This window comes from Psittacula echo (genome assembly GCF_963264785.1).
Source record: "Psittacula echo genome assembly, chromosome: 4".
Lineage (NCBI taxonomy): Eukaryota > Metazoa > Chordata > Aves > Psittaciformes > Psittacidae > Psittacula > Psittacula echo.
Genome location: NC_137738.1, coordinates 39367849 through 39394219, shown reverse-complemented (window position 1 = coordinate 39394219; position 26371 = coordinate 39367849). Strand labels below are relative to the sequence as shown.

Here is a 26371-nt window from a genome sequence, read left to right as displayed (position 1 = left end):
AACTGTACCTTTCAGTGAGATATAGAGTGGTATTTGGCACACCATGATGCAAACAAAAAAGCTGCATGAATGCTCACCTTCATACTTATCACTCCTCATACTTACTGCTTTAAATTCTTCCGACTGTGCAATTTCCCTAATTTTAGTCACAACTTACTCTTGTTTTAAATCTGCCACATGTAGATTCAGACGCAGACCTAACTGAAGCATGACCCACACTATCTGCTCCTTAACGAAGGGGTCACACTTCCCACAATGCAGAAGCCCACCAGGTAAAAATATTTTATTAGGCCACTGCCACCTATTTCTAGAAAATATTCCTCATAATCCAGATGAACCACGCATAAAGACCTTGTGGCCAACACGCCCTCACCAAGCAGCTTCAGAGATGCTGACTGAAGAATACTGGACCTAATCCCTATCTAACAAACACTGACTGTCACACAAACGTGTAAGAGAAATTCTAGAAGCACAAAGGTAAGAAAAACAGGATGAAATTACTCTTAAAACCAACATATGGTTACTTGTGTGTGTGTGCATCAAGAAATCTTTAATCACCTTGAAAATTTTACTTACACATGTAAAATTACCCCAAAATACATAATTCTAGCCTGAAACCAAACACTAGAGGAGGCAAGGCGGGCGCTGCTGCCTTTGAGCGAGGCTATTTTTCAGAGCGCAGCTGTTCCCTCCCTTGGTTCTGTTTGTACATTAGCTGGCAGCTACAGCCAGCTGCATTTTTCTGAGAGAGAGAGAGAGAGAGGATTTTGATGCATGTCCAACAGTAAGCAGTGGTTATGTGTTGTCTTTAGATCATGGGGTTTTCTTAACTGTTACTAGTAAATGTCAGCTATGTGATGACAATCACAATATATATCAAAATTTATAGACCATATTGATATTCACTTTCAGAAAGCCAGATCCAAAGGAAGATCTAAATTCTTTCTTTAAGGGAACAGCAAAGAGATATTCAGAAATTCTTGCAATTTCAAACATTCCTCATTGAAGCTTAAAACACTGCTAACTTTCTGGAATAGCATCTGATTCCTGGTTGTTTCTAGATACTTGCTCACGCAGTGAAGAGAATAGCCCACTGACAGAAACAAGCTTAAGACTCAAGTAATTTCTCATTCCTCCCTATAGCTATAAAAATCTCCTTTGTAAATCCTTGTCTGTCCAAAAGCAAGTTTGTATTTCACAAAGTTTACTTCGTATTTAATAATAATGAACAATGCCTCTTGTTGATCATTCTTGACATTCTAAGGTATCTGTGTTGGGGTTTTAGTGCTCATTTCTGATACGCACTGTTTCTACAACCTTGCTCTGATTACCTACATTTCTAACTTCAATACTTTTCCTTACAGTCTGTAAGGAAATTACAATCCAAGTGGGGCACAACTGAAAAAAAAAATAAAAACAAAATGTATATGAATCGCCTACATGTAAGAACAGGAAACAACACAATAATTTTTCCACACACTTAACCTAAGTCACAGTGTCAGATATTATACATATTTCAAGGGGATAAATTTCTCAGAAGAAATTCTTCGTGCTATTGCTTACACTACTGCCTTTCCAAGAAAAGGGAGACTGGAAGAGCAAACACAATGGATTAGGGAATGCTTGCTGCCAGAGTATCATAAGTTCCCATCTCACAAAGGGCTGAGAAACCATGCTTACCCAAAGGTTATTTAAGAGAAATGTCCTATTCCTTGCAACTGGATGTACAGTTCCACAGAGCAACCAAGTGTGGCTTTGTAAAAATGGCATGAATCCACCATAATAAAGTAGGATTGAATATTCACTTCACACTATCAGTTTTTTTATGTATTCCCAACTCTCTTAATTGCCACTGTTTATTTCTCAGAGTGCAGCTCTATCAGCTTTAAATGACCACTGGGCAGCGGTGCAGTATCACAGTCCCCCTTCCCTCTCACTTAGCTTGTGCTTGCAGTCTGGGTGCCAGTGTCCATCAACAATGTCACTGAGTCCAGTTTACATCAAAAAGTCAGCTGAAGGGACACTGGAACAGCAGAGCCGCACTAAAGGTAACATATCTTTTCCATGGCCTGGAACTAATAGGGCATGTCTCCACCCCCAGAGTGACAAAAGTGTCTGTCAATTTTCAAGGACAATTACACAGAGCTGTTATCTGAGAATTGCTGCCCTCTTGTTTAATCTACCTGAGTAATTAAAAACATGACAGGTATCCTTCCACAAAGGTCACAGGTCTTTTAAGTATTTAATCCTTTTTACACTCCTTTGTTTCCTAGTTTTGAGATGTTGGGCATTTTTGGAACTGTCCTTCACCTCTCACCCAATAGTGATTCACTAGCAGACTTGGTGTGGAGAACATCACAAGAAAGACTTCTACAATCTAGCAAGACATTTAAGGAAAAGGAAGTGGACTAAAGAAGAAAAATTAATTAAGTGCGATTATACATCTTAATTCTATCATTTGAATTATTCTTTGTCAACTTGCAGCATCATTGTGTCCACTGAACCTCTGCAGATATCAGAGCCTTTCCTGATGAAACACCACCAGTCCTTTCAGGCTTGACCCTGCACAGATTTCCTGTAAAACTTCATCAGGATCTCTTAGCCAATTAACTAGTTAACACACTCAATTGCACATAGGAAAAAGGACGCAAAAGTACTCATATTGTTCTTCCTTCACTTCGGGAAACAGAAAAAGTGCTGAAAAGAACCAAGAAAAATTCCTTCAGACAGGAATGCTTACCAGTGCCAAATATGAATGTCATGTGTGTGAAGGAAAATGACTGCTCATCTTAGTAAATAAATTAACACAATAGCAATTTTGCTCTCAATCCACATATAATTTTAAGCTAAGCTTGCTATATCTTTTAAAATTAAACTATAATTGAAAATATTCTTTGTTTTCTTTTGTCTCCTTAAACTTCAAGACTCCCATCCTTGGCACAGCAATCTGAACTAGATCCAACTTGCCAGAGGTATCAATTTCATTGAAACAAATCTGCTTCCATAGTTTTCACTTGAAAAGAACTGGACCAAGCCTTTGCAAGATAGAATCACACTGGAGTCAGAGAAACAAAAACAAGCAGGCTAGATTCTGTCTGACTTGAGCCAGGAGACTGAAGCATCATATCTTTTGAAGTTAATACATCCTAGAGGCACAATGGATTTACTGTACTATATCCCCAGTCTCAGAAACTGCTCTCCTACTGACCCAAGAGGAAAAACATACAAAAAGAAAGAAGGGCAAAAAAGTGATCATGCTGTAAGTGGTAAATGATTACTGGAATCACTAAGGAGCATTCTCTTCCTAACATGATCATATACACCCTCTCTTGGATTTCCTATCCAGTCTCTTTCTCCCTTGTGCTTAGACACACATATTATCCAAGACTCTTTTTTGGAAATACCTAATTTTGTAGAATACATGCAAAAGCTGATCAAAAAGAATTTCTAAATGTTTTCAGCTGCAGTAAACCATAAATTATTTTATTTTGGTTCCTAGGCTCAAGTCCAACTGGATATTTAATGGTGTGTAAAACAGAAACCAAAGTTTATTACCAAAGTCACTACTTATTTTTCTCTTTCATCACTTGCTGTACCCTTCTTTGATAATGACATGACACAAGATGACAGATTTCTCACAGCTACTAAAAGTAACCTATGCAAGAAACACCATGATCAAGAAAAGTCTGCAGCAGCATATTCCACCTACCAGCTTAAAAGACTAAGTAAGATTCAGAGTGTCTAAAGTAGTTAGTAGTCAAGCAGTCTGTCCTTCACTTTGCAACACAAAAATTATGTACCTCCAATTACTCAATTCCTAGAAAATAATTTTCCAGAGTCCTGAAAAAAATTCAAGTCTCAGAAGTGATTTATGAATGTGACATGTAATTCTGACATAGCAATCTCCCTTACGCTGAGACTGATGCTAGGACCCGAGCTCTGCTCCTAGACCTGCCGATAATCAGCAATATTTCTATCATATCAATCTTCCTTAATGCATGCATACATTAGAGTCCAAACAGCTCCACATAAAGTACAGTACCACAACAATGAAAATTGGCTACACAGACAGAACTCCTCTCACAGTATGCAAAGTCTTAATTTTACCTACAGTGAGAAATAGAGAGTAGTATGATGAATGCTTTTTCTATGCCCTTCCATATCCCAGAACCAGTAAGGAAGCATTTTCTCCATACTTCACCGTAAAGTTGACTTTTCACTCCTACTCCTAACCAAGCTTCTGAAAGGACAGCACCAAAGGACCGTAAGATTCAAGTAGCACAGCCCCACAGGATGGTAGGGTGGGAAGGCACTTCGGCAGAGCCTCTTGTCTGCTCTGACCCTCTGCCCAGAATGAGGCCAGCTCCTCAAAGATGCTTTTCGAGTATCTCAAGGCAAGTTGTGCCACTGTTCAATCACCCTCACATAAGAAAGTACCTTCTGATGTTTAAATGGAATCTTCTATATTTCAGTGCCCACTGTCTCTTATTCTGTCACAGGGTATTATTGGGAACAGTCTGGCTCCATCTTCTTTACATCCCCAAGATATTTGTACACACTGGTAAGATTGTCTCCAGGCTGAACAGTCACAGCTCTCTCATCCCCTCCTCACATGACATCTGTTCCATCCCATGATCATCCTAGTGGTCCTATACTGGACTCGCTCCATTAAGCCCATAGCTTTCTTGCACTTGCTGAATGTGCACTCTTTCCCATTATCCAGGTCATTAAAGAAGATGCTGAACAGTGCTGGCCCTGGTGGTGATCCTGGGATACACCACTAGCAAATTCCTCTGTCTGGACTGACTTCCTGCTGCTGATGACAACCCTTTGAGCCAGCTGCCAATCAACCTCACTGTCCACACTTCATTGGTTGATCTACCAGGATTCTGGTGAGACAAGAGGCAAAAAGCCTTGCCAATGTGAAGACAAACAACATTCACCGCTCTCGTCTCATCCACTTATACAGTCGGCTCACCAGAGAAAGCCATCAGGTTGGTGAGGCATGATTTCTCCTTTCATAAATTGATCCTGACTACCCCAAAATCACCTTATTGTCTTTATATGTTTGGAAATGGTTTGCAGGATTATCTGCTCCATCACAGGGATCAAGGTGAGGCTTACTGGCTGTTCTTGCCTTTCTGAACTATAGGATTGACTTTTGCTTCTTCAGGCCCCCAGGAACCTTCCTTAACCACAACCTTTCAAAAGATAACCAAGAGTGGCCTTGCAGTAACACCAGCCTGCTCCCTCAGCACTCATGGGTACATCCCACAAGGCCCCATGGACTCATGTATGTCCAGTTTTATTGTTCCCTAACCTGATCTTTCACTGTCCAGTTTTATTGTTCCTTAACCTGATTTGAGGGCAAGTCTTCCTTGCCTCAGATTCCTGAAGGCAGATCTTGCCAGTTAAGTCTGAAGATCCTCAGCCTTTTCTGTCCCCATTCAGCAGCAGGCCCTTATTTTCCCTACTCTTCCTTTTGCTGATGCTATGCCTGTAGGAGTCTCTTATCAGAAAGTCATCAGTGAGTTCACATGCAAACATTTAGGAAAATATTTAAGAATGCTGCAGGATAAAGCAACTTCTTCAGCAGCAAGACACACACATTGCCATCTCAGCTCCCGAACTTTAAGAGGAGAGCACCCAGACAAACTAAAGTTACTTCCAACAGCACCTCAGACCAATTTCTTCATAGGCATATTGGTACCTACATTCACAGGCAACTGGCCATTTTCATCTTGAGAAGAATTTGTATGGGTTATTTAACCCTTCTTATACACAAAACTTATTAAACTACTTCAAATCCTTGCTTAATCGCAGCTATCTATTACCAGAGCTGTAGGAGATAAATCAAACTTTTCTCACTTGAACCTCATGGATAAAGGAGATCCAAGGATAAATGCCTTAATTCTTTATATCTATCATTCCTTATTCATTTTTATCTCAGAGAGAGGACACAAATACTGACAAGCAGCAAGACACAGAAGAAAACATGGAGTTAAACAATGTATGACACATGCTTCGGCTTTATGCTGTGCATGAACAGCGGCATCCTTTTCATGGTGTTTAACTTGTAACCTAGAACATGACTTCTATTTTCAGACATATATTCACACCCATATATTATTGTTCTTGTTTCTTCCAGAACCAGATTAGGTCTTATTTTTATTACAGAAAAAGTCCTGTAACCCAGCAACTAGGCTTTGCACCACCTCTGCACTCAGAAATACACAGAAAAAAAATTACTATTGAAGAAACAAATTGAGCAGACCTTCCTCCTAAAAAAGAAAATATGGCACTAGAGACTGAACTCCAAATAAAACAAACTTAAGATACAGTTGCATAAATAAAATAATATTAAATAATTAAATGTAAATTCTGAGAAATTTCAATATATGCTAGAATAAACCTACTTTGGTCACACACACTGTTATTTCTAGCTAAATAAATAAATATCAGGCCCTACTGAACTGTAACTCTCAGCAGGAACCTAACTTTTGTGTCACAGATAGACTGAAGCTGCTAACACTCATGTAAGGACACTAATGCAAACTCTGACTTTTTAGTTGCCTAACACAAACTTTAACCAGTTCTAAACTCCTTTTATTTCCAGGATATTTAAGTTGGTGAAGCAATTTATTTAATTTTTTTTTTCCTGAAAGAAGTTGCAATGCATTCAAAAGCACACAAAAGAATGTTTCATAAGTTCACATTTTCTTTAAACTGCTCTTCGTGGTTTACAAAGAATTACAGCTGCAGGAATCAGAACACATCAAATTTCACATTAGTGCTAATATCACTCTGTTAAAAATGTCCAAAAACACAGTGAAGGAAGGAAAGAGAAAGAATGTTCACAGTTTTCCTCTTTTTTGTTCTTCCCTCCATTCTCCTTTTCCTGCTGAGAAGGATCTTTTTCCAAAATATAGGTGTGACCAGCACAGTCTTACAACCTATTTGTGGTATGACCAACTGCAATATACAAGTTTGTACTACGAAATCTACTTGGTCATGTGGCAACAGGAGCTAGAAGTCCTCAGTTCTACAACCCATGAACTATACTGTGCTCCAGCTGGAGACCAGTAACGAGTGGTGTCCCTCAGGGATCAGTGTTGGGACCGGCCTTGTTCAACACCTTTCTCGGTGACACGGACAGTGGGATTGAGCGCGCCCTCAGCAAGTTTGCCGACGACACCAAGCTGTGTGGTTCGGTTGATACACCGGAGGGAAGGGATGCCATCCAGAGGGACCTCGACACGCTTGTGAGGTGGGCTGATGCCAACCTTATGAAGTTTAATCATGCCAAGTGCAAGGTCCTACACCTGGGTCGGAGCAATCCCAGGCACAGCTACAGGTTGGGCAGAGAAGAGATTCAGAGCAGCCCTGCAGAGAAGGACTTGGGGATGTTGCTCAATGAGAAAATGAACATGAGCCGGCTTCAGTGTGCGCTTGCAGCCCAGAAGGCCAACCATATCCTGGGCTGCATGAAAAGGAACGTGACCAGCAGGTCGCAGGAGGTGATCCTGCCCCTCTACTCTGCTCTCGTGAGACCTCACTTGGAGTATTGTGTGCAGTTCTGGTGTCCTCAACATAAAAAGGACATGGAACTGTTGGAACAAGTCCAGAGGAGGGCCACGAGGATGATCAGGGGACTGGAGCACCTCCTGTATGAAGATAAGCTGAGAAAGTTGGGGCTGTTCAGCCTGGAGAAGAGAAGGCTGCGTGGAGACCTCATAGCAGCCTTTCAGTATCTGAAGGGGGCCTACAAGGATGCTAGGGAGGGACTCTTCATTAGGAACTGCAGTGATAGGACAAGGGGTAACAAGTTAAAACTTACTCAGGGGAAGTTTAGGTTGGATATAAGGAAGAAGTTCTTTACTGTGAGGGTGGTGAGGCATTGGAATGAGTTGCCCAGGGAAGTTGTGAATGTTCCATCCCTGGTGGTGTTCAAGGCCAGGTTGGGCAGAGCCTTGAGTAACACGGTTTAGTGTGAGATGTCCCTGCCCATGGCAGGGAGGTTGGAACTAGATGATCTTAAGGTCCTTTCCAACCCTAACTATTCTATGATTCTATGCCACTAAAGCAAATAAAAGGGATATCTTGAAAATGAGAGATGCCTGGCCAATGAGCAGGACCCAGCGCACTCAGAGATCAGAAATGCAGTCTGGAACAGAAGTGAAGCATGGGTGTTTAGAGAAAGAGAGTGCACAGCATACTTGTTATTTATGGAATACGAGTAAGGAAATATTATTCACCAGGGCCACACTATAACTGAACAGCTAAACCTGTCATTTTTAACTCAGAATATATACTGAATATTGTGGGTTTCTTATTTTCTCTGATACTGACCATGTTCATAAAAGAACAACCTAAGACCACCACATATATTTCTTCCAGAAATGAAATTTCAAGCTTGAAATACAACTGAGGAACCAGAGTACTCTGCTTGAAAACAGAAAATTTTCATGCTTTGTGAGCCAAATCATAATCACATTGCAAGAGCAAAGAGCTACAGCATAAGCCCTTTGACTTGATCTGCCTTAAAATTTCATTATTCTTTCATGCTTGGGACACAGTAATGATTCTGTTGAATGAGAAAACAAGTTCTCTGGTCACTTTTCCCATACGATGCAACTGTTACCTCAGGATTAAGGAAATCTGTAGGTGTAAAATTTTAGCCAAAAATAGCCCGAGGGCCTAACAGATGGACAAAATTTGCATGAGCCTCTCATCACCTCCCTCATACTAGGACCTCCTTTGTATTAAAAAAATTTCTGTCTTCAGAATAAATAAGTTAAGGAAACATTTCTGAAGCTGACTATACAGCTTTTAAGCTGTGCTGGCTAAATAAAGCAGCTGTTTTAACATCTACCCATGCCACAAATACAACTTTTTCCACCCACAGTAAAGGCTTTCGTGAGCAAATTCCACAGAGGTGTTGAAGACAGCTGCAGAAAGCAGCAAGAAATACTTTTCAGTGGGAATAGGCTCCTTAACATGCCATTTATCACTTATCTGCTCTCCCAGTACTATTCCTGTCTCTTGCAGGCTTATTTTAAGCAGAATACATTAAAAGGTATGCTGTTCTAGCTTAAATCAGGAAAGTTCTACCCAGCAACCTATCCTGCTTTCACCCGACTTTTTCCCCTACCAGCTATCACTCCCTCCTACATGCTTCCCTGCCATTTTCAGAGTCCCCAAGCTTGACGTACAGCTCTGCAGTAGCAGGCTTCCCTGCAGATGGGAACAGGGTCAGGAAAGACTAACAAGGTGCTGCTTGCAGACAGGAAAATGCGAGTTTCCATACCTGTGCTGGGTAGAGGCTCTGCTGGGTAAAAGCTGCTCCACAGTTACATAGATCTGGTTTCACACTTCTCTGAACAATCTCATGCTTCAGAAGCCCCATCAAAAAGACAACTTCACTACTTTTCAGGAGTGTTAAGCTGATATAAACCTCGAAGACTGTACAAACTCAGGCCACCCCAGCCAGGAGAGGCAGGTAAGTGCTGAGACAAGGGCAAGTAGCTGAGTTTCCGTGTGGCTGAGTACCTGTTTTGTCGGACACGCTGCACATGTTTCCAGGCAAACCCCTGCCCTTCCAAGACTGCAGGGAATCATGTCCTTATTCTTGATCCTGCTATTGATCAGCCAAATAACAGCAAGGAATGTGGCCTGTGTCCTCTAAATAAAAAAAGTGTTAATATATTACCTTCCTCTTTGACATGCTAGATGGAAATTGCTGTATGAGTGTAAAAACCAGACACTTGTACTCTCTGGTCAGTAGTGAGAGAGAGAGAAGAGGAAGTGAGGAGGACACTTAGCAGCTTCTTCTGCAAAAGACTGAAGATTTCTTGATCTATGACACCTAAGCAAGAAATTCCAAGCTTGCTTTTTCTGAATTCTTTTTCTAGTAAAGAATAAATTTATAATTACTACAATAGCTACAAACAAACACCTCTAACTATGGAGCAGTGTAGTACAAAGAAATCCACCACGTAGGCACAGCTCTCACCCTGACGACAGTTGGGTCCACGCCCCCCACAAGATTTATAACCCTCAGTAACATCTTTCTGAATCTCACTCCCCTCTTGTACCTAGTATGGGCAGCACATATACCAGCACCAAGCCCAGAACCACAGCACACAGAAATGGATAAGAAAGTACATCAGCTCACTGGGATAACCCACCATATAAAACCCATTGGATTTTCCACTGCCGCTGTACACTCCCATGCTGGCCTCCAATGTCATATCCTTGAGCTACTGGAGCACAGAGGAGGGTGGCAATGCCCACAATGGTATCGTAACAACTTACACAATGAACTTGCTGCATGCAGCTTACTGAGCATCTCAGCACAGTGATAAGATGCAGTTACTGCCAACCTCAGCTGTATTTGAGGTGGGGTCAGAAGGTGAAAGACACTACATACTATTTAAAAAGCTTTCAGCTTTAACATTGAAAACTAAAATGTTCCAGGAAAAAAAAATTACAAAGCTGTCAGCTGTTTCCATGTAACACAGATCAAAGAACAGACAACTGCTGAGCTATAAAGAACCCCAGAGCTTTGTTAAAATTTACCTCATTGATTAGATGAGACAAGTCAAATTCAAAACCAGAGAGGAAAATGCAACAGGCTTAATAGAGTAAGGCTGTTTATGAGGAGATTAAATAACTCATGCCAAGTTTGACTGAATCCTCAGAAAAGTATTCTTTGATGGATGAAATTGATTGGTTTTGGTCCTTATGAGTGAGGCAATGTAGACAGCTTGCAGTTTGGGAAAGAAGTAGTTACTACTTCAGCTTTCATTTAAGCACACTTCTGAGAATGGCTACTCCACATGCAAGAGAGTAGTATTATTATCCAGTAACTTGATTATTATCATCAGTAACTTGAACTTCCATCAGCATAAAAGTGATTTAAGAAACTTCTCTTTCCTCCTGAACTGCCTCCGATTTCAACACTTCCTCAGCTAGTAAGTGGCAATACATCCTCAGATTGAAGCTAACTCTCAGCCTCTCCTGCCTCCATGCCTGTTCCTAATGGCAGCCAACACATTTGCTCCTATTCACTTATATACACAGCTACCACTATTTGCCTGTTGCAGAGAGACAGTGATAACCAAGCATCCAAAACACACCAAAAAAAAAAAACAAAAACAACCCCCCAAAAAAACAACAAAAACTCAAACAACTACAGGTGCTAGGGGCTAGGCCCAGCTATTTTGTTATTCATCCTCATCTATTTATTGTGATATCTCCCAACAGGCAACATAAAAGAAATCTGTGCATTTGTACGGAGAGTTCTGCTAGGAAAGAACAATCAGCAGCAGATACGAAAGGAACCAAGAAGTCAGCAATTTCACAGCTTTTGCCTTACAATGTCTGCTGCAACATTTCGTATTATATCAAAGCTGTTGTCATACACCCTTTTCATGGAACTGCAAGACTTAAGGAGGAACAAACATGGCATCAAATCTACCCATGAAGCAGGGATAGATATCCTCTGCAGTGTTAATTTTCCACTGCTTTATGTAGCCTTTATTTTTAGGCATCCTAAGCACTCAGGTTTCAAAGACCAACTGACACGAAGTGACCTATGCATCTAAAAAGCTTGGTAACGTAACTTCCAGGCTTCTCTCCCTCCTCCTCCTGTCTGGAAGCCTTCCACTAGTCTTCAACCTATGTTTCTAAGAATAAATACTATCATGACCCAGATTCTCCCCACCAAACTTCAAGCATTTCCCTGTGCACAGGTCAGGGGCTCTGCTATCATAAAGGTACAGGCAGCCTCAGTTGCTTTTTGGAGATACCTCTGCCCCTCCCTGCTGACTTCAGAGGGAACCTCTGAAACGAGTCAGGACCTTATAGACAAGGCATAGACAGTCTAAATCTCAGGTACATTTTTCTAATCATCAAGATGCCTCCCTCTTCCTATGAAGTCCTTTCCCACTTAAAAATCTCTTCTTGGCACTGTGCTGCCCAATCTGAATGCAATTTCTATGTGTCACCTCAAAGTTGTACAGAAGAGGTCTACCAACATTCCAGCTCCAAGATCCTTCTCTGTATTTCAAAGTACCTCATTAGCATTTTTCCTTACCTTTTAAGAATGCAAAGGCACAGGCTACTCACTACTAGTGGGACACTTCTAAGACCCCAGTTCCTTCTGACTTTTAACACAGATTCAGATGGCTCTTCTCTAGACATAGGTCAGACAAAAGAGGCAAGAATATTTGCTTTATAATACAAGCCACTGAGGAAAGAGAACCTGGCTAGAGGAAGTAGGATCACCAGCAATACATGATTTGGAAACCACCAGCTGCTAAATATCGTCTGGGGTGTTGTACAGGAACAGAGTAACAAGAGGACTGGGCAACTACTTGTAAATACAGGAGTGGAAGGAAAAGAATGTGCTCACAATAAAAGGCAGTAAAAAAACAGATGAGAGAAAATGAGACTGAAGAAAGTACATTGGTACTGTATGAGATAAAGTCATAATACTACTGATCAATTACTGTAAACATTTATAAAGCTACTGTGCCATCTGAAATTGAAGCTGAAACTGGTATATTGTGAGACAATTCTTAAACACTTCCTGAAACAACATCCCAACATTTGTTCTCCTCTCACATCTCCCTATCTGCCCCAACTCCTTCAGGTCTTGTGTCCTTTTCAACACAAGTCACTGCCATCAAGCGAAAGTGTACAACTTCATATCCTGAACAGACAATTAAAAAAAACATCTAATCAGAAAAACACTTGAAGTTCTAATCTGCACAAGAATTCCCAAACAAAGTTTAAGATATCTTACAAGGATACATAACTAGAACTTAAATTTCAAGAGCAAGCTTTGCATTCTGGATAGAAACGTCATGCAAAAATCACTGAGACAATCATAGTTTCCTCCAAAGCAACCTGGCAATCTGACCAAAAGCTAAACAATAATAGATACTTTACAACAGTCCCTAGTAGTAATTAGGCAAAAGCTACGAAACATTCGTATATTTGTTACAAATTTGTTGTACAGATTTTAGAAACACCTATTGTTAAGCTACAAGGACTCTCCAGATGTCTAGGACTTTCCAAATTGGAAAGATTGGAGGGGAGGAGGGAAAAGAGAAAGAGAGGAAATAACAGGTCAAATCCCCTTGACTAGCAGCTTTTAATCCAGCTGCTGGCAGCTCATTTCACAGTTTTGTCACTTGCTAGCAGTTTAGTGACCTTGTATGAGTACACTGTTATGTTGGCACCCTCTCTCTGCGGCAGACACATTAAACTAAACCAATCATCCACTTAACCAGTAGAGGCTTTTAAAATAAACATTCTCAGGGGTGCTAAAATATAATATTTCGCATGGCAGAGATGCACGGCTGCTTTACTCAAACCACCATGGGCTCCATCCCAGCGTCGTGATGACTTCTACCCAGAATCAGTAAGTGTGATAAGCAGCAAGTTTTGGCAAGCATCCAAATGTCTGTTTCTGAAGCACTAGTACTCAGAAACCCTAATGCAAGCCTAATTAATTGTGCTTCCATGTATACAGACAAAGCCAAACATCTATTTTCTACACAAGAGGGTCTGCTTCCCTCAGTGCAGCTCTACAGAGCAAGAGCAAAATAAAGTTCAGTCAAATAATTGCTCTCCACTTCCAACACACCCCTCCAGTCTCCAAACATCCTCTAACCCAGATTCTAAAACAAAGACAAACAAATGCCTCACTATATAAACATAAGTCATGTTTGAAAATCTACTTGCCTGCTCACCAGTAACGATGGGGAAACTTTCCTTGGTGAAAAGTCCTGTGTCATCACTGCCCACAGCTTTCACTTCAAAGTTAAATAATAATCATAATTTAAAAAAAAAAGGCTTTTATGTTATGCTTTTGAGCCACTGCTGCATTGGTCAGACTAGGTCCTACAAGCAAGCACCTCCACTTCCCAGGGAAAAGCAGCACCAGCATACTCAAGTCTGGTGTTCCCCTCCAAGTTAATGGCAACAGGCTACAGATGGTTGACATCTCTGAAAAGACTAAACCTACTCACATCACAGGTCTATCAGACACTGTCATGACCTGGAAGTGGTGCTCTTTCTCCTCACTGATAAGCCAGGAAATCCAGATAAACAGCAGAGAGCGACACAAATCTTACAGTGAGATCCAGAGAGGAACCAAATTATCACCAATTTCAAAAGGATTCTTGTCCCTTTCTTGCTTCCATGATACTGATTAGCAGTTCCTAGACCCTTGCAAGCCCTGGCTCCAAAACTCACTGCTTTGAAAGCACAACAGCACAGCAGGAGGGGCAGGGGACCTTCTCCCTCCACAGAGTCCTTCAGGAAAGATAATCCAGTTAAAAAGGGCTGTAAACGCATCCTCAAAAATTATCTGCCCTGAATAACGTTGCAGTAGTTTATTTTGGTAAGTGTGTTCATACCCACTTGCATGAGCACACAGAGTGGCTATTCACCCCCTTGGCTGCACTGGTAACAGCGGAAGCACACAGGGCTTCCTTTCACAGCACTGCAATTTAGAACAGTGCTCACAGGGGGTCAGCAGCAGGTGCAAAGTCACAACTTCCCCAAAACCACTATAAACAGAGTTTTTTGTCCAGTCCAAGATTAAAAAGTCACATCTCACCAGCAAACACGTTTGCACAGAGGGACGGCTACGTACCAAAATAACCAACAGTGCTCTTCAATGGGTTACAGGAACCAGAAGTTAATTAACTGCAAGTGCTTTCACATGAGGCTAAGACAACAAATCAGAAAAAAAGTGCTCTCTTAGAGTGCCCCAAATTTATGTCCAAAAAAATGGGGTGATTATCCTACAAAACACACTCAAGCAATTTCAGTAATTCCAGTTTCTTGCTAGATGTGAAGAACTCCCTCTTATTATTATACATATTAAGGGATCAGAAGAAGAAGATGAGGGGGAAAGAATCGATTACCAACTGGAAACAGGGAGTATGAGACTGAAAAAATATGAGAAATGAAAAATAAATGTGCTGTGCTTTTCTACACTGTACAGAATGCTACCACCAAAAACTACATCAAAATCAAGTCACTTTGCTGTACCTTCATCACACGTTCTATAAATTTTGATCTATATACACACACCTATAGATATATATCAAATATATAGATATATATGTGTATCATATATATACCTATATATAAACATATATAGGTGTATATATATCAATATAGACCTATATATATAACAAATGAAAAAGTTCCACGTACTGTCACTGCTTATTTTGACATGTGCTATTGATTTCAAAATCATGGTTTTACCAGGAATCAGTGCAGTAGAGCTAGCACAATGTCAATGAGAGTTAAGAGGAGGGGGAAGGAAATAAATTAGACAACCTTTATTTTCTCCACAGAGCATTAAGTGTCAAAGCTTTTGTACCAGTTACTTTGCTCATAGGAAGAATCTCCCTTTCTGGCATACTTTAATGCTTATCATTCTTTGTCAGACCCTACGCAAAAGCAATCTTCCTCCTCCCTAATTTCATATGAAAATATGAGAACCACTGCATGAATCGCCTTTTTTTTTTCCCCATGACAACCACAATTCATTTTGGCTGAGTATTCTCTGATAGGGCACAAAGTGCTTGCTATTCACTCTGGGAGAATGAAGCTTTAAGAAACTGTATTTTTACTTTCTTTTTTGCAAATCAAGTCTAAGCAGCACCATTGGAAACAAGAAATAAGTGAGCTGGTTACATTCTCCTGGATATTAAGTCTTCTATATGAGGGCACATATGAAAATTGATGTCCTTTGATGAGACTCTGGAAACCAATTACAGCAATAACTCCTGAAGTACAACTGCACAGAAACTGTTAATGAACAGTGTGATACCCTTGAAAGGAAAGCAACTGGACCACTGACTTTGCCTCAGCCTACACAGGTGTTCCTTTCTAACATGTTCTGTCTGCCTTATCTCCTTGACATGGTCAAAATGCCTCCACAACAAAAGGATTTATCACAAGTATCTTTTTCCTTTAAGTATTTCTATGGCTACAAGCACTGTAATACCTGAGAATATCATATTCTGTTACACATTTATCTTCAAAATGTCCTTTGGACAAAACGGGATTTAGCGCAGACAGAATTAACACACAATTTGTTCAACGTCACATGAAGTCTGTCAGGGAAAGCAACTGAAGCCTCCCTCATCTTCCAAGCACAAGTGGAGCATCCCATTTAATCAGCAGACTTGATCTCTCATAGGTGTACATGCCACATATACACCACATATACTTCAGGTCAGATAACCTGAAGTAAACCAAAACCAAATATATTTTCTAAAAAGCTGTAATAATATTCCTTCTCATCAGGAACTGAATTAATCTTTTAAATCCCTTGTCAACAGTTGACAATATGAAACAGAAAAATGCATACAGCTGCATATATGCAATACCTGATTCCCGGATTTTGAAAGCAGAAAATACATCTTTGAATAAATGCTGTCCAATTTTCCAAATATACCTTGAATGTCATCACAACACATTCACAGTCTTAAAACATTTTTTGCTACGACTCTACTGCACAGTGTTTTATGGCCAGCCAGGATAATATGATCCAGTGACTACTTTATCTTTTTGAAAGGAAAAGGCTTGAGTTGCTCATAAAACAAGGTGCACTCTGGTTCTCCTTAGAGCATTCCCTCACACCATCATGCCTTAGGTAGAGCTTTGATATTCTTACAATCAGACAAACTATGAGTGATGAGCAAGCCATGCAGCCTTTTAACAAAAGCTTCTTGGAGACAAGGCACATCATTTGTCTTCCAAATAAGCTTACTTATAACTTCAGAGCTTAGCAACATAAGCAGGAGTCCAAATGTAATTTAACTAAAAGATAATACGTACCACATCCACAATAGCAAAACGGGGAGGCCCAAAGAGGGCAGAAAAGTTAATTAAGAAAGATAGCTACAGATTTGTCATTTTGGTTCAGACCATCTCTTTACAAGGCTTTAGGAAGGAGTTTCTAAACTGACCCTTCAGCTCCTTACAGTGTTAATGAATTTTAAAATATAATAAATTCCAAACGCAATGGAATTAAACACTCCACTGAAAAGCCACAGAAAAATCAAAAAGTTCCAAACATGGAACTGTTGGAACAAGTCCAGAGGAGGGCCACGAGGATGATCAGGGGACTGAAGCACCTCCCGTATGGAGACAGGCTGAGAAAGTTGGGGCTGTTCAGCCTGGAGAAGAGAAGGCTGCGTGGAGACCTCATAGCAGCCTTCCAGTATCTGAAGGGGGCCTACAAGGATGCTGGAGATGGACTATTCATCAGGGACTGTAGCGACAGGACAAGGGGTAATAGGTTCAAACTTAAACAGGGGAAGTTTAGATTGGATCTAAGGAAGAAATTCTTTACCGTGAGGGTGGTGAGGCACTGGAATGGGTTGCCCAGGGAGGCTGTGAGTGCTCCATCCTTGGCGGTGTTCAAGGCCAGGTTGGATGAGGCCTTGGGTGGCATGGTTTAGTGTGAGGTGTCCTTGCCCATGGCAGGGGGGTTGGAACTAGATGATCTTAAGGTCCTTTCCAACCCTAACTATTCTATGATTCTATGAAAAATTCAAAAGCTCTGAAGTATGGAAAAACTCTTTTGAAAACACTATGCATTCTTCATAACAATAAGAAAAGAACTGGCAGTTAAGAACAAGATCAGGGCCTTGCTAAAAGTATATTAATTTCAGAAACAGGTATTGTGTCACCACACAGTAAACGTCATCCATAGACCTGTGTTCCCTTGAGTGTGCTTTTCCTACTCACAGGGCCTTCAAAACTGTCAAGGATTCATGATCCATGTGCAGAACAAAACTGGATAAGCCAACCCATTTGGCCATAACAATTCATCATTCTTTTTGTCAACCTAAATGGAGCACAGTAGGTGCTTTTATTGTTTCGAAAAGCTTGCCCTGAAGAATTCTGTGCTTTCCATCATTTTAAGTATTAATGCAGTACTACCAAAACAAAAAATTCAAACCAACCCCTCAAAAAAAAAAAAAAAGAAACCCAGCTGTTGTTTCGCCCTCCTGCTTCTGCAGTTTAGGAATAAAATTTGTATACATAACGCTGTCGGTTACTTTTATTGTTTGCTTTGGATAGTGAGTGTTTCTTTTTTGTCCCTCTCTTAACATGTTAACAGGAAAAAGAAGCTTCAGAACAACAAACCAACCAACCAAAACAACAAACAAAAACCCCACCAAAATGAAATAAACAACCCCCCCCAAACACCCTACCAAAATAAAGCCCATTCACACTACCCCAACTTAAAAGTCTCACTTTGTGTTTAGTTTTAAATATTTTGAACATTTTTGTTACAACCTCCCAAATACTCACATTTCTCTCTGCTTCTTCTATTTAACAACATCATGGTTATATTCCTCCACACATCCAAAATAAAGTAACTGTCGTGACAACTTTCGGCCTACCTAGAAAATACCGAAGAGCTTCCAGTGCCATGAAAGCGAGAGTAGGCAGAAATTTAGAGATTGTTTTAAGCACATAACTGGCCATTTTAGTCTTTTGTCTTGCATAGGAAGCCACAGCACAGGCAGCTTCTACATGCCAGGGTACATGTTGGCAGGTTCCAGAGGAGTGCAGCAGGGGAAACACTTTAATTGACATGAACAAGTTTGCACTGCAAATACTGGAGATCAAGAGATTTATTTCATTTTTTGTATTGGCCATTAGAGGGTTGCTACCAGCCCTTGGAAATACTCATTTCTGCATTTTGAAGCATGTATATAACACAAGCCAAAGCAGGGAAGAACAAAGCAATGCAAAAAAAAAAACCCACCATAGTTGCAGGGAAATGGAGTCCCCAGTGCATTCCGCAAAAGCCACTGAGCTATCCAAGATTTACAATTTCTGTCTTACTCATATAACGGAAGACTCATCTTGCTTCCTCCCACTGCTGGAGTTGGTTTTTGATTAGCGAGCCAGGATTACCTTGGCAGAATCAACAAGCAAGACCTCATCTGTGCAAATCTCAACACTCCAGTTTATTACTGGAAAACCTGGCAGTTTTTAAACTTTCTTGGTTTTTGGAGCTCATAGATGGTCCAGGAGTGTTATGCAGCCCCATACAACAAATCTATGCCTACTGGCAACAGATGTGTTTTTAAGTATCTTCCACAGACTCTTCAGAAATAACCCACTGATGTCCCTGCCCTCACTAATTAAATGCTGAAAACCAGGGCTCTAGATCTATCCTGGCGGGATGACTACAGTGTAACTTACAGTCAGAAAGGGATAAAGAACAAAGCACAGCCTCATACCTACTACTCTACTCTCACTTGCTCCATATGACTCTGGCTGAGTTTTATAAAACAGAACAGACAGCAATGCAAAGTGGTAATACTGAATCTAGCTACCTTCTCCCCTACAAACTGTCATCATGTTTTTCCAGGGTTCTCCCCAGTTAGGACAGCAATCAAACAAAAAAAGAGACGCATATGGACAAGGCACCAGAGAAGGTGGTCCAGGAGAAAAACAATTTACCAATATCTGAATATCCTAAAAATACACTCATCTCCTCTACCAGCAAAGGGAAGTTCATAGGACTAGCAAATCTTCATACACAACTCCTCTGAAAATAAACTCATACTTTCACCTCCTCTGCAGTGTATGATGCAGACCTAATAACAGAATAAAAGATTTCTACCCTCAGTGTTTTCACACTGCCTTTTCTTTTATGCACACACCTGCCTGATGCAGGTGTGATTTCTACCCTGATCACTAGTGAAGTTTTGTGTTGTTACTTAGGAACACCCTTTCAAGTTCTGAGGTAAAAAACATCCAAGCATTCCCTCCAGAGTAACATAACCATAAGCAACACAGTGAAACTTGCAATGCTAATAAACACCCCATAGCCAGGCAAAATGAGCCCTCACCACACTGGAGGCCACAAAATAGTAAACAGAAAAATCAGGTTTCCCTTTAGGCTAGTCCTTCTTCATTCTTGTAGATTTAAATGCAGTAAGGGCAACTGCAAAATTCACGTATTGCAAACATAGCTTGTAAATTAAGTGCTCATTTTTGTTCGGGGATTTAAATTTTAACACCATAAATTATGGGTTGGACAGACTGGAAGGAAAGAGTTGCTTGTACAGTGCATCTGTGGCTTCAGGGGGGAAAAAAAGTTTAATTTTCTTAATGTCATGAGACTCAACTAGTCCAACTGCCGTATAAAACACACATGCATATGTAGGACTCTGGTAGTTAGAGCAGGACTGCATTTCCAATATTTATTTCTCCAAGCAGTTCTGTTAGTTCCCTGGAAGACAACAAGAGTACTCGTTACAAAAAAAACCCTGTTCTTAATTTGCAAACCACCTCAAGCTGGATACCTCAAGGAGTACACACCACTCCTGACAAACCTACACTCAGTAAAACAATAAATACGTCTTTAGCAACATCATCACATGGATCAACTCTGACAACACAACTGAAACTATAAACCAAGGAAGTGTAAAAGAACTTTAGAAAATAGGATGCAAACAGGCACGTGAGCACCCAGACAAGTACTTTCAACTTCTCTGCAGAGGCAGCAGCACTGTTTGCTAAGCGGGCACTAGGACTCCAGCCACAAGGACTCTGCCTCCCTCTCAGCCACCAGCCTGCTGCTGGATATTAGACCAGTTCTTGTCTCCTCCACGTCCCAGGTGACCCAGGCATTGAAATTCCTATACTAATTGACAAGTGCAGAAGTTCATTAACAGATAGCTATTAATAGATCTGTCTGCTGTCTCCTGAGAGAATTCAACGCTTCAAAAAAACCCTAAACCATTTTCAAATAAGACTGCACTCCTTCCCCAGAGGCTCATCACATCAGGCACACACAATAAAGGCTTTTCTGCACTTTCTGAGTGCCTCGCAAAAAATTATCATGACCCATTCACCAAGGCACAGTGGTTTCCAAGCCTTTCATCTGCAGGCCTCAGAAGATTTTCCAGCAGACACACAACTACTGGCTAGAGCAGTTAGGGTAGTGCATCCCAGTTTTATTGCCCAGATCCCTCAAAAGCAGTCAAAAGGCCACAAAGCGAGAAGCTGTGTAACCTTGCAGCCTATTCCTGCACAAGCCAAGCAATGTTCATCCTTGATGAAGATTATTGACATCAATTCTCCTCCGAAAACAAGAGGTCTGTGCTTGATCCCACTAAAAAGTCTATCAATTGTAAGCAAAATCTGCTTCTACCTTGATGGAAAATTTGCCCATTTTCTCTCCAGTGGAAGAATTTCTTCCTAAGTGTAACACTAAAGGAAGAAACAAAAAAATTAAGGAAGTCATTAAAACTCAAGCCAAAACACAACACTTGGTTGTGTTTGGGAAGTAATATTCAAAGCACTTCTTCTCCTGTTTTAACTTGAATTTTCACTCTCCCCTCCCCCCCCCTCCCCCCAGTTACAGTTAGAATCACAGATTAACATGAACTGGAAGCAACTTCTGTTCCCCTGGTCCTTTTCCCTCAAGAAAACAGGGACAAATTGAGTTGGGTTGCTCAAGTCTGTGTCCAGCTGCATTCTGAGTATCTGTAAGGATATCCCAGCCTCCCTGGGTAGCCTGTTCCAACATCTGACCACCCTCACATTGAAAATTTTTTTCCTAATATCTCATTGGAATTTCCCTTGTTGCAACTTGTGTCTGTTGCCTGCTGTGCATCTCCTAGAAGAGCCAGACTGTCTCCTCTCCATATCCTCTCATCAGTTGACTGAAGACATGGGACAGGTTTCCACTAAAGCAAAGCAGCACACAGAGCCATATTCCCAAGATGTTCATTAAATTATATGCATACACATATGGATTTTCAGCTTATTTTTCTGAAATACAAGTACCATATTTTTGTTTGCAGCCTAATACTGTCTCTTGTGGATCGTCCTTCTGCAGCGTGTACCACCAAAGGCTTACCTTCAGAGACAAGTAACACAGAGTAGCTAACATGGTAAAAACCCACGCCTCAAGATTACCCTGTAGCAATCCTCTCATCCAGATCAACCCTTAGTTTCTGTTCCTATGTGAACTAGCCCTGCCAGCCTGAGGTACTTACACGACCAACCTCACAATACACTGTGGTTTTCAGAACTTCTCTGCTAAGCAGGGAAGCGACATTTAGCGATGTGGAAAATGGACACAAAGGAAAACCACGTGCAAACTTGTGGTCAGCACGAGGATGAAGACCACAAGCCCGCGGCTTGTAGCTGCTCCGCGGTGACACAGCTCCTCGGGATCACGCAGGATGCAGTGGCAAAGCACCGTAGCGAGCTCAAGTGATGGAGAACGGCTGCTCTCACCCTGCAAGCGCACCTTTCTCTCCAGAAGCCAATCTGCTACACATGGATGGATGCTTGGTGTACACAGTACATGTGTTTAGGGGGGTTGGTTTTGTTCTGTTTTGAGGGTTTCCTTTCATTTTTTACACCACCACCTTCTGCCACGAGCCGTTTGCGGTCCCGTCCCCCTGCCCCGGCCACCCCATACCCCCTGCCCGCACCTGAGCCGTGGGAGGCACTGACAGACCTGCTACGCTCAAACCCCCCGCGCCGGTACCCACCGGCAGCGAGCCCTGCCCGTCTTTCGCGGCTACTTCAATCCTACCTGACAGCAAGATGCAGCCGGCAGCCCGTGTCGGTCAGCGGCCACAGAGCTGCCTCGGGGCGGAGGAAGGGTCTCGACGAGACTCTACCTTTCGCCAAAACGAACTTCAGATAGGGCACACCCCATGCCCTGCTTCCAGAGCGCCGCCGGTCCTTTCCATCTCCGTGCCGGACCTCACCGACCATCCCTTCCAGGCAGCTCCGACCTCCCACAGCCCCGCTCCCGCCGCCCGGGTAGCTGGGGGGCCCAGCGGGCGCCCCGTCCTCCCCCCTAGCTCCCGTCGTCGGGGGGAGGCCCCAGCCCAGCCCCCACGGGGGGCGAGGAGGAGCCGCAACAAGTCCCCGCCGCCGCCGCCAGCCGCCCTTACCCAGATAGTGCCGCAGGTCCAGTAGAAAGTGCGGGGGCCCCCCGTTGAGCTGGTAGAAGAGGGAGCCCAGGCAGAAGAGCAGCAAGGCGGCCATGCAGAAGCCGTAGTCGCGCAGCGAAAGGAAGGGCAGCAGCGAAAGGGGCCGCCGCCTTCTCCAGCCCCCGCCCTGGCCCGGGCCAGGGCCCCCTCCCGCTGCTGCCGCCGCCGCGGGGGGCCGGGGCGCCGGGCAGTCCCCGCCGCCGTGCTGCTGCTTCTTCTTCATCCTCCCCTTCGCCGCCGCCGGCTCACGCAGCCCGCCAGGGAAAGCGCATCCTCCATCCGCCTGCTCGGCTCCGGCTGCCCGCGGCGGGGAAAGTTCCCGGGAGCTTAGGGAACCCGTCCCGTCCCCATCGCCGCCTGTCCCCAACTCAGCGGCAGGCGACAGTCCTGGCGCTGCTGCTGCGGCTGCTGCTGCTACTGAAGAGCGCAGTTAAGGGGAGGAGAAGGAGGTGGTCACCATCCCGCTCCCTGGGGCTCCTCTCCTCCTCTGCCGTACTCTGGCTCCCTTTCTCCGCTCGGCCTCTCGCTCCGGTGTCAAGTTACAGCAAACGCTCCGTCACCGGCCGCCTGCAACTTGCGGCTGACTTGTGCGCACCGCCCGGCCCCTCTGCCCCCCGCCCGCCCCGGCCCCTGCGCCCACCCCCCGGCCCGCCCCGGCCTCCGGTATCTGCGACGTGCACGTTGCCTCCGCGCGAGCGACCCCTGCGGGCGCCGGCGAAGCCAGGCCGTGGGGCGGTAGCAGCCGGCCCGCCCCGGGAGACCTAACCCACCTGCCCGGCTGCCCTCAGGCCGTGGGGAGCGGGGCCGGGGCCAGAGGGGTAGGGGCGGTGGCAGCGGCAGCGCTTCCCACTGCTCCGGAGCGCAGGGTCTGCCTCGCAGCCGGCCCCGCGGGCAGCCGCGGTCAGTCCTGACTTGTCGTTAGCACCCTCTTTGTCCCCGCGCCTCTCCCGCTGGAGCAGGCCCTGAGGGCCAGTGCCCCATGGCCCACACATGCCACGTGCCAGATCTTGCCTTGCAGTGGTCATAGCAGCGGAAAGGTTTAATTATGGAGATTTAGACACAGCGTGAAGAGGCAGCACCTTTATAGCCGCATAGCATCATTCATGGGGAAGAGAGGGACAGCTCTTCGTGTTGTGGCTTTTTTGGGATGATTAAAGTGGGGCTGTTGTCTACGGGAGACAAGGCTTTAGACAAGTACGGAAATGACAAAATTAAGATTGCTCAAGCAACCTTAATTTGACCCCTTTTTACATATGGCTTATGATACAGCCTCTAATTACTTGATCATGCTATTTTTTCCTAGAGAAACACTTCCCACCATGCATAGGGTGAATGGCATTCACACAGCACCGAGCTGTTTAGTAGCTTCATCCTCTTTATACAACATATGTCCACAATATGTCCTGATGGCTTATTTGGAGCTATTCTTATCCTTGGGCATTGTCTGAAGTAGAAATACATTTCAGTCCCTCACGTGGCTGCATTGCCAGCACAGCAGTGGAGGAGGAGGGCTTGGAGTGGTAGTGCCACTTCACTGTTTCGTTTTATGGGCCTGGCTGGAAGGGGGGGATTCCCCAAGATCCTGCTCCCAGGATTGCATAAGACTTCATTTCTCAGCAATAGCAAGTTCTATCCATCATGAGTTGGGAGAAAAGTAGGATATCACAGCCCAAGTGCAACTTGCCAGGGAGAAATTGAAAAGCAATCACCCTTTTCCTTTTAAGGCTTAAAAACCAAAATGAATCCTGATTGAGGGGGCCTGACTCATAACTTTCGTGCACTTGAAGCTGGAAATTTTGCTCAGGAGACTGCACTCAGATGTTTTTACCAGTTACACTGAGGGACTTGGGTAAATGCCTGACTCTTACCTACGCTACTGGCTTTGTTTTGTTGCTGGCATCCAGCAGCAAAGGGCATCTGCTGAAATAGGGAAATTAATCTTGTTGGTGTGGACAAGAGCACAAAGCCAGAATCTGACGATAAATAACCAGTCCTATTGCATTCCTTGATAAAAAATATCCACATACTGGCTGAAAGAGCAGACTTTCTAAGATAGATTGGAAAGGCATTTCCTGGGCTTAGTTACGCAGTTCTAACACATCACTGCACAAATCCTTCACAGTCTTACACAAAACCTTTAGCAAAGACAAAGTTAGGAATGACACCTCATTTTTGAAAAGGAGAAAAGTAATATGATGTAAAAAGTAAGTCCACTTTGGGATAGTGTTTAAGCACCAAAAAAAGGGGAAAAAAAAAAAACCCAGCAAAAGGTACATCTTTAGGACTGTAGCTCATTTTAAACAGAAGACTCAAACACCTCTCAACAGATAAAGTCATAACTCCGATTGCATGGTTAAACTACCACTTCTTAACTCTTATGAATGTCGCTTTGAAACACTTGGGAAGTATTGGGGGCTCACTTAATGTGAGCTGCTCTCATGGATGTTTTACATTGGTTTACATATTCCTTTTGAATCTACTGGCTTGTTTGAATGTCCATGCTGGATATTGTTTAACAGTGGTAGTTGCTTTTATAGATGACAAACAGGTAAGAACTTACACTGAATGGTTGAGAAAAATGGATGCTTTGATGAGAAGACAGACAACACCTGTGAGGTGAATCAATAAATCTTTGTTTTTCTGGTTGCAAAGAATGTCTTTGATTTCTAGGAAGAGTTTGGGGTTGGTTTGTTGAGTTTTTTTTAAATGAAAAGATGGAAAACCAGACCAATCAATGGAATAAAATTTAAGTGGGAAGACTACTGTTGAGAGAGTTCTTTCTGTATTTCTAAGCATCGACAGGTAAAAAAAATCTCTTGGGAGAAAGAAGAAATAGAACTATTTTTGCTGGAACATATACTTCAACATATAAATTAAGTTGTAAGATCAGTTACTTTCACATATATGAACTGTCACACCTGCATTATGCTATCATTTAGAATGCCTAAATCAAACTAGGGCAATGAGCAGGAAAAGAAATACTTTTTACTTTACTGTTTACTTTGTGCTATAGCTTGATACAGCAACTGTTTTCTTATTCTTAATTCCCCTATCACTCATCTACTTTCATGAAAACAGTATGATTTTGCATGCACAGCATAAAGCAATTAAAACATATATGCATCCTTATTACATTTCCATTCACAAAAAACCCAAAGAATCCAAAATACAAACCCCATGTTGAGGGAATGTTATGGTTGAAAAGCCAAGTGTTGATACTTAGGATAATACAAAAGTAAGATTTTTTCAGTCTTGTTTTGATTTGCAAAGGGTATGACTGGAGAATTAGCCTTTAATTGTGTGATGATATTGTTTTGCTCAGAAGACCACTGCCTCATACAGTGCAT

The 26371-nt window shown here is 42.7% G+C and overlaps 1 protein-coding gene across 1 annotated transcript in view; it reads right to left on the bottom strand.

Moving 5' to 3' along the window:
• UST (uronyl 2-sulfotransferase) overlaps positions 1–23381 on the bottom strand; it is a gene marked incomplete at its 3' end in the record, with an annotated part of 167240 nt that extends 143859 nt beyond the window's left edge. Inside the window, exon 1 of the mRNA XM_080614498.1 lies at positions 22986–23381. Coding sequence (XP_080470624.1) covers positions 22986–23247 — 262 coding nt within the window. The 5' untranslated portion in view covers positions 23248–23381. The remainder of the gene's footprint in view (positions 1–22985) is intronic.
• Between the last annotated feature and the right edge of the window lie 2990 nt (positions 23382–26371).